The following is a 16,051-nucleotide window of genomic DNA, read 5'->3' as shown; positions in this document are numbered from 1 at the left end:
TGGAATGTGCGTTTGACAGCGCGTCGGTGCTGCATCTTAGATGCGCAGATAGATGCGTTGGACAGAAGGTTCACTCTGGGGCGCGTCTAACCTGCAATTTAGATGTAGGGATACACACGCTAGGTCTCCCAGTTCTGATAGTAAACAATATATTTTTGCAATGAAGAATGACCAATTCTATGTTTGTGTTTATCAGTTTTCTTGTTTAAGAGAAGCATTAGCACTTAAGTGTTATGCTCAATGTCTAAAGAAAACTCTTTGAAAATGTAGGTAATATATGATTTTTTGTATGTAAATAAATTTATCTTTTTTCTGTGTTTTTTTTACGGATGTCGTATCCAGGTTTATCTAGCAATGATCCGGATGTGGATCGCATGAATGATATATTGGCCTCCTTTGGCAGGGGGTCAATGTATTTTTTGAAGGTTTTACTAGTAGGGAAGACTTCATGGAAGAGATGACCAGACACCTTGGCCGCTCTCTCACAGCGGACGAGGTGTTCAGTGTCATGTCTGGGACGCCTCTGGCATCTTTGCCTGGCACTACTTCCCAGACTCCACATGTAGGTACTCTACATGCAGGTACTTCATATGTAGGTACTCCACGTGCTCCACGTGGATCGGCTGAAGCACGTGCATCTGCAGAAGCACGTGCATCTGCAGAAGCTCCTGCATCCAGCGAGGCAGAGGGTAGTCGATAGAGGGAGGGTCGAGAGGGAGGACGAGGCTTGTGTGGGGGTTGCCTAGGAGGTGGCGAGCGATCACCCTCACCAGTAGATCACGTAGAGGAGGTTGTACGCTAGTACTATAGAGTTACAGATGCTGGTGGCATCTTTCATGATGATGAGGGAAGGGATGTAATGGCGTACATGAGGAGCGTCGTGCATGCGATGTATAAAGATTGTTTCATTGCCTTCCAAAATCAGAAAAGTGACTTGTGGCAGGAGGTGTTGAGGGCAGTCCATAAGAGGTACCCAAATCCTGAGGGTCAGCGATTCTGGATGATTGGGGACGTACAAAAGTGAGGGATATGCTTCACAATAAAAGATCCCACCTCATGACATGGACCAGGGATACTGCGGAGGCTGGAGGAGGGGCGTGGAGCCTAAAGCCAACCACCTATGTGCCACCGCATAGAGTGGAAGAAAGCCAAGAAGAAAGTAGTTGAGAAAGTGAAGAGTCGCCAGCACGCAAAGGCGCGACGGATCCAAATGGAAACCATGGAATCGTCGCATTACGGATTGGGCGGCAGAGAGTCGTGGGAGGCAGAGTTTGTAAGTATATTTTGATTTCTAGTTTTTTAAAATTTATATTTCTTTCAATTCATTATATATTTTAGTCTAATATATTGTGACTCATAATTGTTTGTATATCTCTAAATTTTTTCTAGACTACCATCATTGATAGGACACCTACTCTTAGAGAGGTAGGTTACCATCGAGGCCATAACCGCGCAGCGACATGGCTTCACTTTTATGAGGAGGGTCTCATCACTGAGGACCAATACAACCGGGCCATGAGGATTCGACAACCAAAGGAGGTATGTTTTTTTTACTTTCCTATTAAAAGTATAGCTAATTATAACTTTTTCTCCACCTTGTCTATGTAAGCAACCCTGATCTTTTGTGTGTGTAGGCGAACTCGGATGTGGAGCATAGCGAGGAGGAGGATAGCAACGCTATTAGCCATGGTGGTACTAGCGAAGATGTTTCCTCTTCAGATTCATAGAGGAGCACCATATCTCTCATGAGACCTTCTTTTCTTGTATATGTATGATATCTCTTTGAGCCTACTGCTTGTGACTACGCTTAAGGTCGCAAGTACTTAAACTTCCCTGGTAAATGCTTTTGATATATAATGAATACATGGACTTTTATTTTCAATTTTTGTGCTCGTAGGATACATTGTCTTTTTTTCAAATACACAATTTGATGTATGGGAGGGGGAAAAAAAAGCCAGAGAGCATGTGGTTTCTTTGCTTTTTGTTTTTTTTTTTCCAGTTCTGTTTTGCGCGTCTATCAACGCGTCTAAATTGCAGATAATTCACGTTTATACGCGCGTCTATAATGCAAACTACACGCGCTTCATAATTCAAATTTAAAAAAGAAATTCAATATCTTTTTTAAAAAATGATATTTTTTATTTTTCGTCCACATCTATCAGTGTTTGTAAAAGCGCGTCTACTAGCGTGTTTATATACGCGTGTATATGTGCGTCTATTGCGTGTCTATTTGTGCGTGTAAATTCGTTGATACATGCAATTATATACGCGCAAATAGACGGGCAGATAGACGCGCGCGTAAGAATTTATCTATATTCAAAAATCGCGTCTAAATGTGCATCTATGAGGCCTTTTTGTTGTAGTGTAAGGCCTCTTGTGATATATCTTGGTAGTGCAATCACGATCGCAAGATGCCTTACACTACAACAAAAATGCCTCATAGACACATTTAGACGTGATTTTTGAATATAGAGAAATTCTTATGGGTGCGTCTATCCACTCGTCTATTTGCGCGTCTACCATTTTGCGTCTATAATCGCATGTATCAACAAATTTACACGCACAAATAGACGCGTAATAAACACACATATACAGGTGCATATAGATATGCTGGTAGACGCGCTTTTACAAGCACTGATAGACGCGAACGGAAAACAAAAAATGTCATTTTTTAAAACAAGATATTTTTTTTTATAAATTTGAATTATGAAGCGCGTGTAGTCTGCATTATAGACGCGCAAAACAGAACTGGAAAAAAAAAAAACCAGAGAGCATGTGGTTGCAAAGCATGTGGGATGCTCTCTGGTTTTTTTTCCCTCCTCCCATACATTAGATTGTGTATTTGGAAAAAAGACAATGTATCTTACGGGCACGAGAATTGAAAATAAAAGTCCATGTATTAATTATATATCAAAAGCATTTACAAGGGAAGTTTAAGTACTTGCGACCTAAAGCGTGGCCGCAAGCAGTAGGCTCAAAGAGATATCATACATATACAAGAAAATAAGGCCTCATGAGGAGGTATGGTGCTCCTCTACGAATCTGAAGAGGAAACATCTTCGCTAGTACCACTATGGCTACTAGCGTTGGTATCCCTCTCCTCTCTATGCTCCACATCCGGGTTCGCCTACACACACAAAAGATCAGGGTTGCTTACATAGACAATGTGGAGAAAAAGTTATAATTAGCTATATAAGAAAATAAGAAAAACATACCTCCTCTAGCTGTCGAATCCTCATGGCCCGGTTGTATTGGTCCTCAGTGATGAGACCCTCCTCATAAAAGTGAAGCCATGTTGCTGCGTGGTTATGGCCTCGATGGTAACCTACCTCTCTAGGAGTAGGTGTCCTACCAACGATGGTAGTCTGCAAAACATTTAGAGATATATAAACAATTACGAGTCACAATATATTAGACTAAAATATATAAAGAATTGAAAGAAATATAAATTTTAAAAAAACTAGAAATCAAAATATACTTACAAACTTTGCCTCCCATGACTCTCTGCCACCCAATCCGTAATGCGACGATCCCATGGTTTCCATTTGGATCCATCGCGCCTCTGCGTGCTGGCGACTCGGCGACTCTTCACTTTCTCAGCTGCTTTCTTCTTGGCTTTCTTCCACTCTATGCGGTGGCACATAAGTGGTTGGCTATAGGCTCCACGCCCCTTCTCCAGCCTCCGCAGTGAGTCGTTGGCCCGTGTCATGAGGTGGGATCTTTTGTTGTGAAGCATATCCCTCACTTTTGTACATCCCCAATCATCCGAGAATCACTGACCCTCAGGATTTGGGTACCTCTTATGGATTGCTCTCAACACGTCTTGCCACAAGCCGCTTTTTTGGTTTTTGAAGCCAATGAAATAATCTTTATATGTCGCATGTACGACGCTCCTCATGTACGCCATTACATCCCTTCCCTCATCATCATGAAAGATGCCACTAGCATCTGTAACTCTATAGTAATGGCGTACAACCTCCTCTACGTGATCTACTGGTGAGGGTGATCGCTCGCCACCTCCTAGACAACCCCCACACAAGCCTCATCTTTCCCCTGGACTCTCCCTCCTCCCTCTCTGTCGACTACCCTCTACCTTGCTGGACGCACGAGCTTCTGCAGATGCATGTGCTTCTGCAGATGCTTGTGCTTTAGCCGATGCATGTGGAGCACGTGGAGTATCTGCATGTGGAGTACCTGCATGTGGAGTCTGGGAAGTAGTGCCAGGCAAAGACGCCAGAGGCGTCCTAGACATGACACTGAACACCTCGTCCGCTGTGGGAGAGCGGCCAAGGTGTCTGGTCATCTCTCCTATGAAGTCTTCTCTACTAGGAAAACCTCCAAAAAATGCATTGATCCCCTCCCAAAGGAGGACAATGTATCATTCATGCGATCCATATCCGGGTCATTGCTAGATGAACCAGGATACGACATCTATAAAAAAAAACACAGGAAAACGACAAATTTATTTGCATACAAAAAATCATATATTACCTATATTTTCAAAGAGCTTTCTTTAGACATTGAGCATAACACTTAAGTGCTAATGCTTCTCTTAAACAAAAAACTGATAAATACAAACATGGGATTGGTCACATTCATCATTGCAAAAATATATTGTTTACTATCAAAACTAGGAGACCTGGCGTGTGTATCCCCGCGTCTAAATTGTAGGTTAGACGTGTCCTCAGACGCGCCGCAAAGTGAACCTTCTGTCCAGCGCATCTATCTGTGCATCTAAGATGCAGCACCGACGCGCTGTCAGACGTGTATTCCAGGTCAATGCATGTGTATAACCGTGTGTAGACTGTAGGTCAACCTTCTGTGCAGCGTGTGTATCATTGCATGTACACTACAGATCACACGTGCCAGTACACGCGCACTAAGACGCACTCTCAGATGCTCTGAGAGGAAACATTTTTCGCGTCCATGTGTGCGTCTACACTGAGATGTAGACGCACTATCAGATGCGCTCGGTCGGCTGATTTTAGGCCGACGACCGCCATTGATGATTTACAAAATGCAATACATAATGGAATCACAAATCCTAAATACACAGACAGAGCAGAGAGAGGAAGAGAGAAACAAAGAGAGAGAGAGAGAGAGAGAGAGAGAGAGAGAGAGAGAGACTCACCTTGGGTGTTTGGTGTGGCGGGTGGTGGCGCTTCTTCCTTCTCCTTTTTCCTTTCCTTGGTAAGTTATCATCCCTTGATGCTTGCTTGCTGCTTCTTCTTGTTCTCCTCTTTCTTGTTCTCTCTTTCTTTCTCTCCTTTGCTTTTCTTTTTCCCTTGTGTGTTTGAAATGAAAGAAGAGGTGAGTCATGAGAAGGTAAGGCATGAAGAGACTAGGCGAGGCATGAAGAGACTGCATGTCGGCTAAACTCAAGCTTCAGAACCGCAAAAAACGCAGGAAAGGACACGCGCAGTTTGAAAAGAAATGATTTAAGTATGGTTTGAATTTTGACGTGTGCATCTATTTTCGCGTGTATATGTGCGTCTATTGTTCAGATAGACGCGAGTATAGACGCGAATATAGACGCGAAAATAGCCAATATAGACACGTAGTTAAACAAGGATATAGACGCGCATTTGGGCTTTATCATAATTTTTTGTTATTAAGATAACTTTTGATAGTGAATTCTTATCATAAGTTTTAATATATTTATGATGATTTTTTTGTATTTAAAATTGAGATCTTATGTAAACATATGAATGACAAATATCTTGATGTTGTCATCAATTAGGTTTAATCATGTCAACGTCATCATCACCTAGTGCGGTGTAAGCTGATGAGTCAATGAGCACATCCTCAAGTGAGGATGAAACATTGCGTCTTCATAATCGAGATGCATGGCTATGACGATGTCGTATTGCTGCGCATTCGAGGTGTGAAAACCACCCAAAAATTGTGTGTGTGATTTGATACTTTGTATATACTTAGTTGTGTTTACATTTATTTTCTGCGCACGAGTATAGTGAGGAGGAGTTAGAGGCATAGTGGTGAACATGATGAGATGTTTTCAGCCTATGTTGATACATGTTGCTGCAAAAAGGTCTGGAACTATTGCTTGCCAAAATCCATCAGCACTATTGCTCGTAGACTCAGCAGAGGGGAGCCATTGACTGTAGGACGGATTCACGGTTTGAGCTCAATGACTGAGGCTGCTCCATCTGTGGCAAGACATGTTGTGGCAGGGCTGAATTACTTGATGACATTGTTCAAAGTTGCTTTCCTGTTGCTAATTGAGCTTGGAGTGTTTCCTTTGATGTGCGGGTGGTGGTTGGACATATGTACTCTAAGCCTGTGGGACGGGATTTAAGGAACACATTGAGTCAATTTCAGATTGTGGTTATTCTGTTCAGTATTTTCATGGTGACCTTTTGGTGTTGCATTGTAACAGAAACCGATTGTGTTGTTGTGGATGATAAGGATCTTATTCCATGGCAGGCGGTATGAGGAATTCAGGAGTCTTATTAAATTTGCTCCATTGAGCTATGCCTATATTGGGCTGTCTTGGAATAGGCAAAAGTAGCTTATTCTGCGCTGGACGGAAGGAAGGGAGAAGAACTTTTTCAATGGAAAGGAAAGGAGGGATTTTTTTTAAAAGAGCTAAAGAGGGAGGGAAAAAAGAGGCGTATGTGACAGAAAAAGAAGAGGAATTACGCTAATCTGGGAAGAAGGGGAGAAAACGACGAAAAGCTGAAGAAAGCTCGGAATGCAGACTGAGTGCTGAAGCCTTGCGCAAGAGAGAGGATTGGAGGAGAAACAGAGAAGATGACGGAGGGGGATTCCTCACTGGATTCGTATGAGGACGGACAATACCATTAAGTACAATGCCAAGAGAAGGCACTGGCGCCGGACCAAGCTTGGGTTGTAGACTCATGGCACGGACCCTGTAATGACACTGTCTGAAAGAATGGATGCGTCTTCGGCATAACCCTATAGAAATCTTTGTTGGATACTAGGAAGACATTTCACTAGACAATCCTGAGGATTTAACGCAATCGGTGCTGCCCACTGCTTTCTCAAGATGTAGAAAAACCAGTGTACTGGTTGGACTTTTACCAATTTTGGGTACTCTGCGGCTGATTGGAGAATAGGGAATGATTATGCGAATCTGGGGAGAAAAGGAGGACTCAGGAGGATCGTGACGCAGGGTGCAGGAAAAACGATGTATATATACCCCAGGGATCCGTAACAGGAAAAGAATTGGATTCTGACGGAGGATGCAGGATACAGAAGGGATTTTTAGCAGAGGAAGGATTCTGAAGAGTGCCTTTATCGTTCGTTAAAACATGGGGAGGAAGAAAACAGGCTCCCCACACGAAGAGGCGCCTGACAGCAGCATCAGCAACCAGAATGGTAGTAGTACATCATCCCACCTCGTCTCCCTTATCGATTCGATCACCATCTCGCCTTGGCGATGGCCTGGATCTTGCCTCGATCAAGTCCATCAAACAGATTGTCCGCACTTCTGATGCCCTCGTCTGGGTGTAAAGTGCAGCAAGGAGGTTGTGACTGCCATCCGTGGCGCCATCATCCTAGCGAAGCTCTCCGTCATCCCTATGCGCCGAGGGTATACTGTGCCCTGCAAGGTCACTGGGAAATGTGGGTCCATCACTGTCCGCCTTGTGCCTGCACCTCGTGGTTCAGGCAACATTTGACTGCTTGCTAAAGACCTACGGTTTCTTGATTCCTGACCTTTGGAAAGAGACAAGGAAACAGAGGGGGTGACTGAAAATCCTTCGACAAGAGGAGGCAGGGCATTTGTGAAGCTTTGGAGGAGATGAATAAAAATCTGCTTCTTCTCCAGCTTAACTCGATCTTTACATTTATGTGCGGTGCAAACCCGTGTAATCAAAGAAGACTACCTTTTGGCACGTTACCAAAGCAGAAAGATTTGGGTATGGAGGGATGAAACATGAATCAACTCTATTGTAGCTCATGAGGAGATATGTGTGAAGAAGAAGAACAACCTGTCCAGAGAAGAGAAGAAAAACAGTCGTCCTGGGAAAAAAAAAATCAGACAGTCATCCTTGGGAGGATAACAACAGTAATTACAACTGGAACTTGAGCTTGGGAATTATGTTCTCTCATACGGTGTTAATAGATATGGCCTGAAAAGCTTTTGAATCGGAAAGCCCTCATCCAAATGTTGCAAAGCTTTCTTCTAATTCAGATGATGGCATGTCAATGCCTCATGAAGAGCCATCAGTTTTGTCTTGATTTAAGTACCATTAGTCCTTGAACCATACCATCAAACTAACTTGAAGAAAGAAGTCGTGCTGTCCAAATTTCCAGCTCACCGATTGCTATTTCTGCTTTTATGCCTGTGTATCATGATTGATGAGAAAACATGAGATTTCAAGGCAGATTCTAAGCTTTCCTTTGATCATCCATATTCCTCAGCAGAAATTATGTTTGTTCCTGATAAAGAGTGCCAGAAATCTGATTTATTAGCCACAATTGATGACTATCTCTGGGTCTGACAATTCAGAGGCTGCTCAAGTTTCTTCTTCTTGAAACAGTGTCTTGGGATCATTTTCTCATCTTGATTATTCACCTGTTTGATCTTTTATCCTGAAATTAGTCAAGGTCTTCTGTAGACACGACTTTGCTTTGCTTTGGCAAATCCTTCGACATCTTTGGTGAACCCGACGTGAATGTGTCGCAGAAATTTCAGGATGGGAGATACTTCAGCATCTATTTCAGCTTCCTCTACAACTCCAGCTGCGTCTACTTCAGCTTCATCAATGACTGCTGCGTCAAGTACTTCGACGGAGGATCTAAAACAGATTTTGCAGAATATGTCCATGTATATGCAGCTCCAAAATCAGCAAACACAATTGTATATGCAGCAGCAACAACAATTGCATCAACAGCAGTTGTCTCAGCAAAGGCAACTCTATTCAGAGCAGGAGAATGCAAACAGCGCGACTAAGGCTATTGAAGCAGTTGAGAGTGAGAAGAAGCTATTTGACGGGCGTAATGTTTCAGCATACTTGAAGACATATGAGATCAAGATGGGGTTTTTTGGAGTTCCTGTTGGACTTATGAGTAAGTACTTCCTTCGTCTTGTCACACCTGCTTTGAGGACAAAAGTGACTGATCTTTTTATTCAAAATACACATTGGCAAGATTTTAAGAAGGCTCTAAAAGAAGAATACTTGCTTGAGGACTTTGGTATGGCTACTCGGCGGTCATTCCGAGAGTGGGTCTATATGCCAAACAAAGGTCTTGCTGCTTCGGAGTTTATTAGAGAATTCGAAGAGAGGTATAGTCAGCTTGATGCCATTGAACAAAGAGCATTGGATGTTGAAAAAGTTGAGCTTTTCTTGCAAGCTGCAGATCCTGCTCTTCAAGAAGAATTGGGTGAGCTTCTTGAAGATCGCACGAAGCCTATGGATCTTAAAATTGATTGGCAGGATGCTCAGGATGCAGTCTCGACTTTGACCAAGAGGAGGATATGGAAGACTCGCCTACAGAATGGTTCCATGACACCTACACCATCATCTGCTCCTATGCCTACTTCTATCCTTGTTATTTCTTCTCCTCCTCAGCCAGTTTCTTGGCCTATGCCAGTGCCTACTGTTTCTACTCCACCTATTCCTCCTGTTCTACGACCGATGCCTACACCTTCTGCTCCAAAACCATCCGCTCCATCGGTACCTACTTCTCTTGATGACATAATCAAAGGCATTACAGATTTGACACTGGAGTCAGTCAAAGCGGAGTTAGTGGGAAAGTTGAAGGAGCAGTTTGCTTCAACTGTGCCTGCTACTTCTTCTAGTGCTCCTACTGCACCTAGGACTGCTCCTAGTGCTCCTAGGAGAGATCGGAGATATATTTGGTGTGATAGTACAGAGCATCAGGATTGCAGGGATTGTGACTCTTTCCAGGATGCAAGGAGGCAGAATTTGGTATATTGGGGACAAGATGGTAAGATTTGGTTGACTGAGACAGGAGCTCCACTTGCTACTAACTTTGGTAAAGGTGGAATGAAGAAGTTAGTGGAGGGCATGGCTGTGCGTACTTCTTATGTGACAGCTAGAGGTGATGCTTCTGCATATGGAGTACAGATTGAGAAGGGATCAGAGACTCAGTCCCCACTATGGACTTATGCTATGGAGACTGCAAACAAGGGGAAAATTCAGCAAATTGTTTTGACTAGTGCAGGCTCTAGCATCAGATCAGAGACAGGTTGGGACTCGCCTATTGACAGGTATTCTATTTATGCTTATTTGGCTAAGTCTCATGGTGCAGATGTATTTGTTGAGGAGAAACGTAAGAGGAATGAAGAAAATCCAAGTGCAGCTAAGAAGACTAGAGGGGGTGAGTTTGTTACTCCACCTACTGCAGGACCGTCTTCAAGACCAGGGCCAGATCGACAGATGGAGGATGCTCAAAAGAGAGAAAAGAGGCAAGAGCCTAGAGAGAGAAAGCAGCCAGGATTCAGATTGATGTCCGATATTGAGACATCTACAGACATGAAGAAAATCTTTAATGATAAGATACTTGGCAGTGAGGTGACTTTCACTATTTCTGAGATTTTGGGCATCTCAAAAAGAGAGTTTCAAGATCACTTTCAGGAGGTCCTGAAGAGGAAAAGACATGCATTGGCTACCACTGATACACAGGGAGTTTTGATTGGAGAGTTGGATGAGGATGCGCATTCGAGGTGTGAAAACCACCCAAAAATTGTGTGTGATTTGATACTTTCTATATACTTAGTTGTTGTGTTTACATTTATTTTCTGCGCATGAGTATAGTGAGGAGGAGTTAGAGGCATAGTGGTGAACATGATGAGATGTTTTCAGCCTATGTTGATACATGTTGCTGCAAAAAGGTCTGGAACTATTGCTTGCCAAAATCCATCAGCACTATTGCTCGTAGACTCAGCAGAGGGGAGCCATTGACTGTAGGACGGATTCACGGTTTGAGCTCAATGACTGAGGCTGCTCCATCTGTGGCAAGACATGTTGTGGCAGGGCTGAATTACTTGATGACATTGTTCAAAGTTGCTTTCCTGTTGCTAATTGAGCTTGGAGTGTTTCCTTTGATGTGCGGGTGGTGGTTGGACATATGTACTCTAAGCCTGTGGGACGGGATTTAAGGAACACATTGAGTCAATTTCAGATTGTGGTTATTCTGTTCAGTATTTTCATGGTGACCTTTTGGTGTTGCATTGTAACAGAAACCGATTGTGTTGTTGTGGATGATAAGGATCTTATTCCATGGCAGGCGGTATGAGGAATTCAGGAGTCTTATTAAATTTGCTCCATTGAGCTATGCCTATATTGGGCTGTCTTGGAATAGGTAAAAGTAGCTTATTCTGCGCTGGACGGAAGGAAGGGAGAAGAGATTTTTCAATGGAAAGGAAAGGAGGGATTTTTTTTAAAAGAGCTAAAGAGGGAGGGAAAAAAGAGGCATATGTGACAGAAAAAGAAGAGGAATTACGCTAATCTGGGAAGAAGGGGAGAAAACGACAAAAAGCTGGAGAAAGCTCGGAATGCAGACTGAGTGCTGAAGCCTTGCGCAAGAGAGAGGATTGGAGGAGAAACAGAGAAGATGATGAAGGGGGATTTCTCACTGGATTCGTATGAGGACGGACAATACCATTAAGTACAATGCCAAGAGAAGGCACTGGCGCCGGACCAAGCTTGGGTTGTAGACTCATGGCACGGACCCTGTAATGACACTGTCTGAAAGAATGGATGCGTCTTCGGCATAACCCTATAGAAATCTTTGTTGGATACTAGGAAGACATTTCACCAGACAATCCTAAGGATTTAACGCAATCGGTGCTGCCCACTGCTTTCTCAAGATGTAGAAAAACCAGTGTACTGGTTGGACTTTTACCAATTTTGGGTACTCCGTGGCTGATTGGAGAACAGGGAATGATTATGCGAATCTGGGGAGAAAAGGAGGACTCAGGAAGATCGTGATGCAGGGTGCAAGAAAAATGAGGTATATATACCCCAGGGATCCGTAACAGGAAAAGAATTGGATTCTGACGGAGGATGCAGGATACAGAAGGGATTTTTAGCAGAGGAAGGATTCTGAAGAGTGCCTTTATCGTTCGTTAAAACATGGGGAGGAAGAAAACAGGCTCCCCACACGAAGAGGCGCCTGACAGCAGCATCAGTAACCAGAATGGTAGTAGTACATCATCCCACCTCGTCTCCCTTATCGATTCGATCACCATCTCGCCTGGCGATGGCCTGGATCTTGCCTCGATCAAGTCCATCAAACAGATTGTCCGCACTTCTGATGCCCTCGTCTGGGTGTAAAGTGCAGCAAGGAGGTTGTGACTGCCATCCGTGGCGCCATCATCCTAGCGAAGCTCTCCGTCATCCCTATGCGCCGAGGGTATACTGTGCCCTGCAAGGTCACTGGGAAATGTGGGTCCATCACTGTCCGCCTTGTGCCTGCACCTCGTGGTTCAAGCAACATTTGACTGCTTGCTAAAGACCTACGGTTTCTTGATTCCTGACCTTTGGAAAGAGACAAGGAAACAGAGGGGGTGACTGAAAATCCTTCGACAAGAGGAGGCAGGGCATTTGTGAAGCTTTGGAGGAGATGAATAAAAATCTGCTTCTTCTCCAGCTTAACTCGATCTTTACATTTATGTGCAGTGCAAACCCGTGTAATCAAAGAAGACTACCTTTTGGTACGTTACCAAAGCAGAAAGATTTGGGTATGGAGGGATGAAACATGAATCAACTCTATTGTAGCTCATGAGGAGATATGTGTGAAGAAGAAGAACAACCTGTCCAGAGAAGAGAAGAAAAACAGTCGTCCTGGGAAAAAAAAAATCAGACAGTCATCCTTGGGAGGATAACAACAGTAATTACAACTGGAACTTGAGCTTGGGAATTATGTTCTCTCATACGGTGTTAATAGATATGGCCTGAAAAGCTTTTGAATCGGAAAGCCCTCATCCAAATGTTGCAAAGCTTTCTTCTAATTCAGATGATGGCATGTCAATGCCTCATGAAGAGCCATCAGTTTTGTCTTGATTTAAGTACCATTAGTCCTTGAACCATACCATCAAACTAACTTGAAGAAAGAAGTCGTGCTGTCCAAATTTCCAGCTCACCGATTGCTATTTCTGCTTTTATGCCTGTGTATCATGATTGATGAGAAAACATGAGATTTCAAGGCAGATTCTAAGCTTTCCTTTGATCATCCATATTCCTCAGCAGAAATTATGTTTGTTCCTGATAAAGAGTGCCAGAAATCTGATTTATTAGCCACAATTGATGACTATCTCTGGGTCTGACAATTCAGAGGCTGCTCAAGTTTCGTCTTCTTGAAACAGTGTCTTGGGATCATTTTCTCATCTTGATTATTCACCTGTTTGATCTTTTATCCTGAAATTAGTCAAGGTCTTCTGTAGACACGACTTTTCTTTGCTTTGGCAAATCCTTTGACATCGAAAAATTAAATGCATGTGTGATCGTTGTCGAGGGTGTATTTTTCGAGCAGGTCGAATTGCAATGTCACACCTCAGCTTGTATGGAGAACAGGACCGAGAAAAATCACTGGTATTCATTGTTTTTTTTTACCACTAAGATTGCATGTCTATGTTACGGGAATTATATATCAACGTATATGAAACTCCCTTTTGTGGTTGAGCAGGATGCGGTGCCACATCCTCAGATGCTCCCTCCTCGGCGTCGAGAGGCTGCAAAACGTCGACGCGAGGATGGAGTAATGTCAGTTTGGATGTGTTATTGAAGTAGGTATCAATTCAGTTTGGCTTATGAATCATAATATTAATTGTTCTATTTTGAAATAAGACTGAAATATATAATGGTGGTTTTTTAACTTACTTTTAAAAATATATGTAGGTTATTATCACAAATGCTTCCAAAAGGAAACAAATTTCGAACTAAGAGAGAGCAAGCAAGACATTACTTGACATCTCTGGAGGCCTCGATTATGTCAAGATTCATGCATGTGTCAATGATTGTGTATTATTTTGTGGGATTCATGAGTTCGCACGAGAGTGTCCTGTTTGTGGCGAATCAAGATACGAAGTGGAGATGAAGTCCACGGATGTGCCTCGTAAGGTTTTGTGACATTTTTCGATTGTTCCACGTATAAAACTTATGTTCAAATGTAAGTCTATTGGAAAGCTCATGTCATGGCATGCTAGTCATCGTTCAAGTGATGGAAAATGTAGGATCCCTGTGCAGACATACCGGTATGGCAACATATAGATAATTTGTGGCCCGTTTTTAAAGAAGAGCCAATAAATTTGAGATTTGGTTTAGGTATGGATGGAATCAATCCATTTGGCATCAAAAGCACATCATACAGTGTATGGCCATGATTGGCATAAAATATATCGGGTTTGTACTACGAATGGATTGTAAGTAGCTTGCGTGTTTTGCTATTTGGAGTGTAGTCGTTTGTACAAATTGTCACAAATAAAGAAACATTACAAACGACTACACTCAAGTACAAATTGTCACAAATAAAAAAATATTACAAACAACGACTATACTCCAAATAGTAAAATACGCAGGTTACTTACAATCCATTCGTAGTACAAACCCGATATATTTTATGCCAATCATGGGATTTTAGCCCTGATAATTGGTCGTATTTAGAAAATGCGGACTTGAGAGAACACATTATATGCGTCGGAGTGCGGATAGACTTAATTTACTTCACAAGGTGCTCTTCTTTAGTAGACAAAATCCAAGGAGCGCGAGGTAGCTAGAAGCAGTCATCACGATTGTAGCCAAAGCGCCTCCATCTTGTTTATCTTTTTCAAATCCATTTATGTCCTTGTAGTATCTCTCTTTCATATGACGTGGTCCCATAGTAAGTTGTCCACATTCTTGAAAATATGCATGGGATCCAACAAGTGATTGATTTGTAAGTGGGTCCAATATGGTAACTCGTAGAAAATTGAGAACCATCTCATTCTGTTTGGATGTGATTCCGTGTGGACCATTTTTTGCTCGTATCAGCTTTGGGCGGTCATTTGTGCTAAAGGTCATCTAAAAAAACCTTCCCTTAATTCATGACCCTCTGGCAAGAAAGCAACATGTCCTTGATATACTATCTTCTTCATGGTCCGTGACCTTCGAGAGTCTAACTATGGTCCATACAATGGACATGCATAATAACCTAGGCAACCAGACATGTTCCAATACCTCTATCCAGTGAACACAAACCTGAACGAGCTATAATAGATATTACCAACGAGAACGGAAGCCTACTTACCTAAGCACTCCCTGAATCTTGGAAAGTCATGTATGGTCCACATGAGAATGGCTTAAATATTGGTGGACCGTCGACTATCGCGCTTGCTTATATCTTCCACCGCGACCCCCTCCTCCCACAAAATCTTAAGCTCATCGACTAATGGACAAAGATACACGTTCATATCCTCGACTTTGTAGTAGTCAGGAACAAGAAAGTTAAGGATGAGGTGTCTTTTCTTCGTAGAAAACCATGGAGGGATGTTGTAGTTAACAAGGACTACAGGCCACATAATGTAAGAAGTTGAGTGTAGACCAAATGGGTTCACGCCATTTATAGCGAGATGGAGTTGAAGATTCCTTGGCTTTCGGGAAAAGCTTGAAAAGGTAGAGTCAATGTGGCTCCATATGTGTGAATTCGTTGATATTCATTGGACTCCATTTGTGGATCTATTCTTCGCATGCCACGTTGTTAAGCTCGCCTTGCCGGACGTATGAAACATGTGATATATACTGGGGATAAGCAAAAAGTGTCCAAGAACTTTTTGAGGGATGGTTTTCCCTTGTAAGTCCTATCGATACCTATGAGCACCACCCTCTGGACATGTCTCCATAGTCTCGTATTCTCCTTGAAACAGTATGCAATCATTGACAGATGCATGGATGCTGTTGTAGTCCATGCCAAGCTTTCGTAAAACATGTCGTGCATCATCACGAGACTTAGGTATGGTATTTGCAAGTGGTAACATATGATACTTTAGTAACTTGAAAAAAATCATAAAACACCTTGAAAAATTACAATTGTTTTTTTATGATGGTGCCAAAAAGAAATTAAC

General features: G+C 42.7%; 3 protein-coding genes across 3 annotated transcripts in view; all 3 read left to right on the top strand.

The window, feature by feature from the left end:
• The window catches only part of LOC148013962 (agamous-like MADS-box protein AGL11), a 177,298-nt gene that overhangs the window by 25,235 nt on the left and 136,012 nt on the right, over positions 1-16,051 (top strand). The gene's annotated exons all lie outside the window — the stretch shown is intronic.
• Positions 807-1,935, top strand: LOC148013964 (uncharacterized). The gene is made up of 3 exons (XM_087666471.1): positions 807-1,273; positions 1,390-1,539; positions 1,635-1,935. Exons 1-3 carry the CDS (start codon positions 1,121-1,123, stop codon positions 1,725-1,727), a joined length of 396 nt encoding a protein of 131 aa, XP_087522597.1. The 5' UTR covers positions 807-1,120; the 3' UTR covers positions 1,728-1,935.
• Positions 9,286-11,668, top strand: LOC148013963 (large ribosomal subunit protein eL39z/eL39x-like). Its single transcript, XM_087666472.1, is given in 2 exon segments — positions 9,286-9,320; positions 11,542-11,668. Coding segments are annotated over 2 exon segments (162 nt in total).

Source organism: Lygodium microphyllum, chromosome 25, assembly GCF_053477565.2.
Source record: "Lygodium microphyllum isolate KBCC chromosome 25, Lygodium_microphyllum_v1.1.10, whole genome shotgun sequence".
NCBI classification, from domain to species: Eukaryota; Viridiplantae; Streptophyta; class Polypodiopsida; order Schizaeales; family Lygodiaceae; genus Lygodium; species Lygodium microphyllum.
This window is presented reverse-complemented; position numbering and strand designations above follow the sequence as displayed.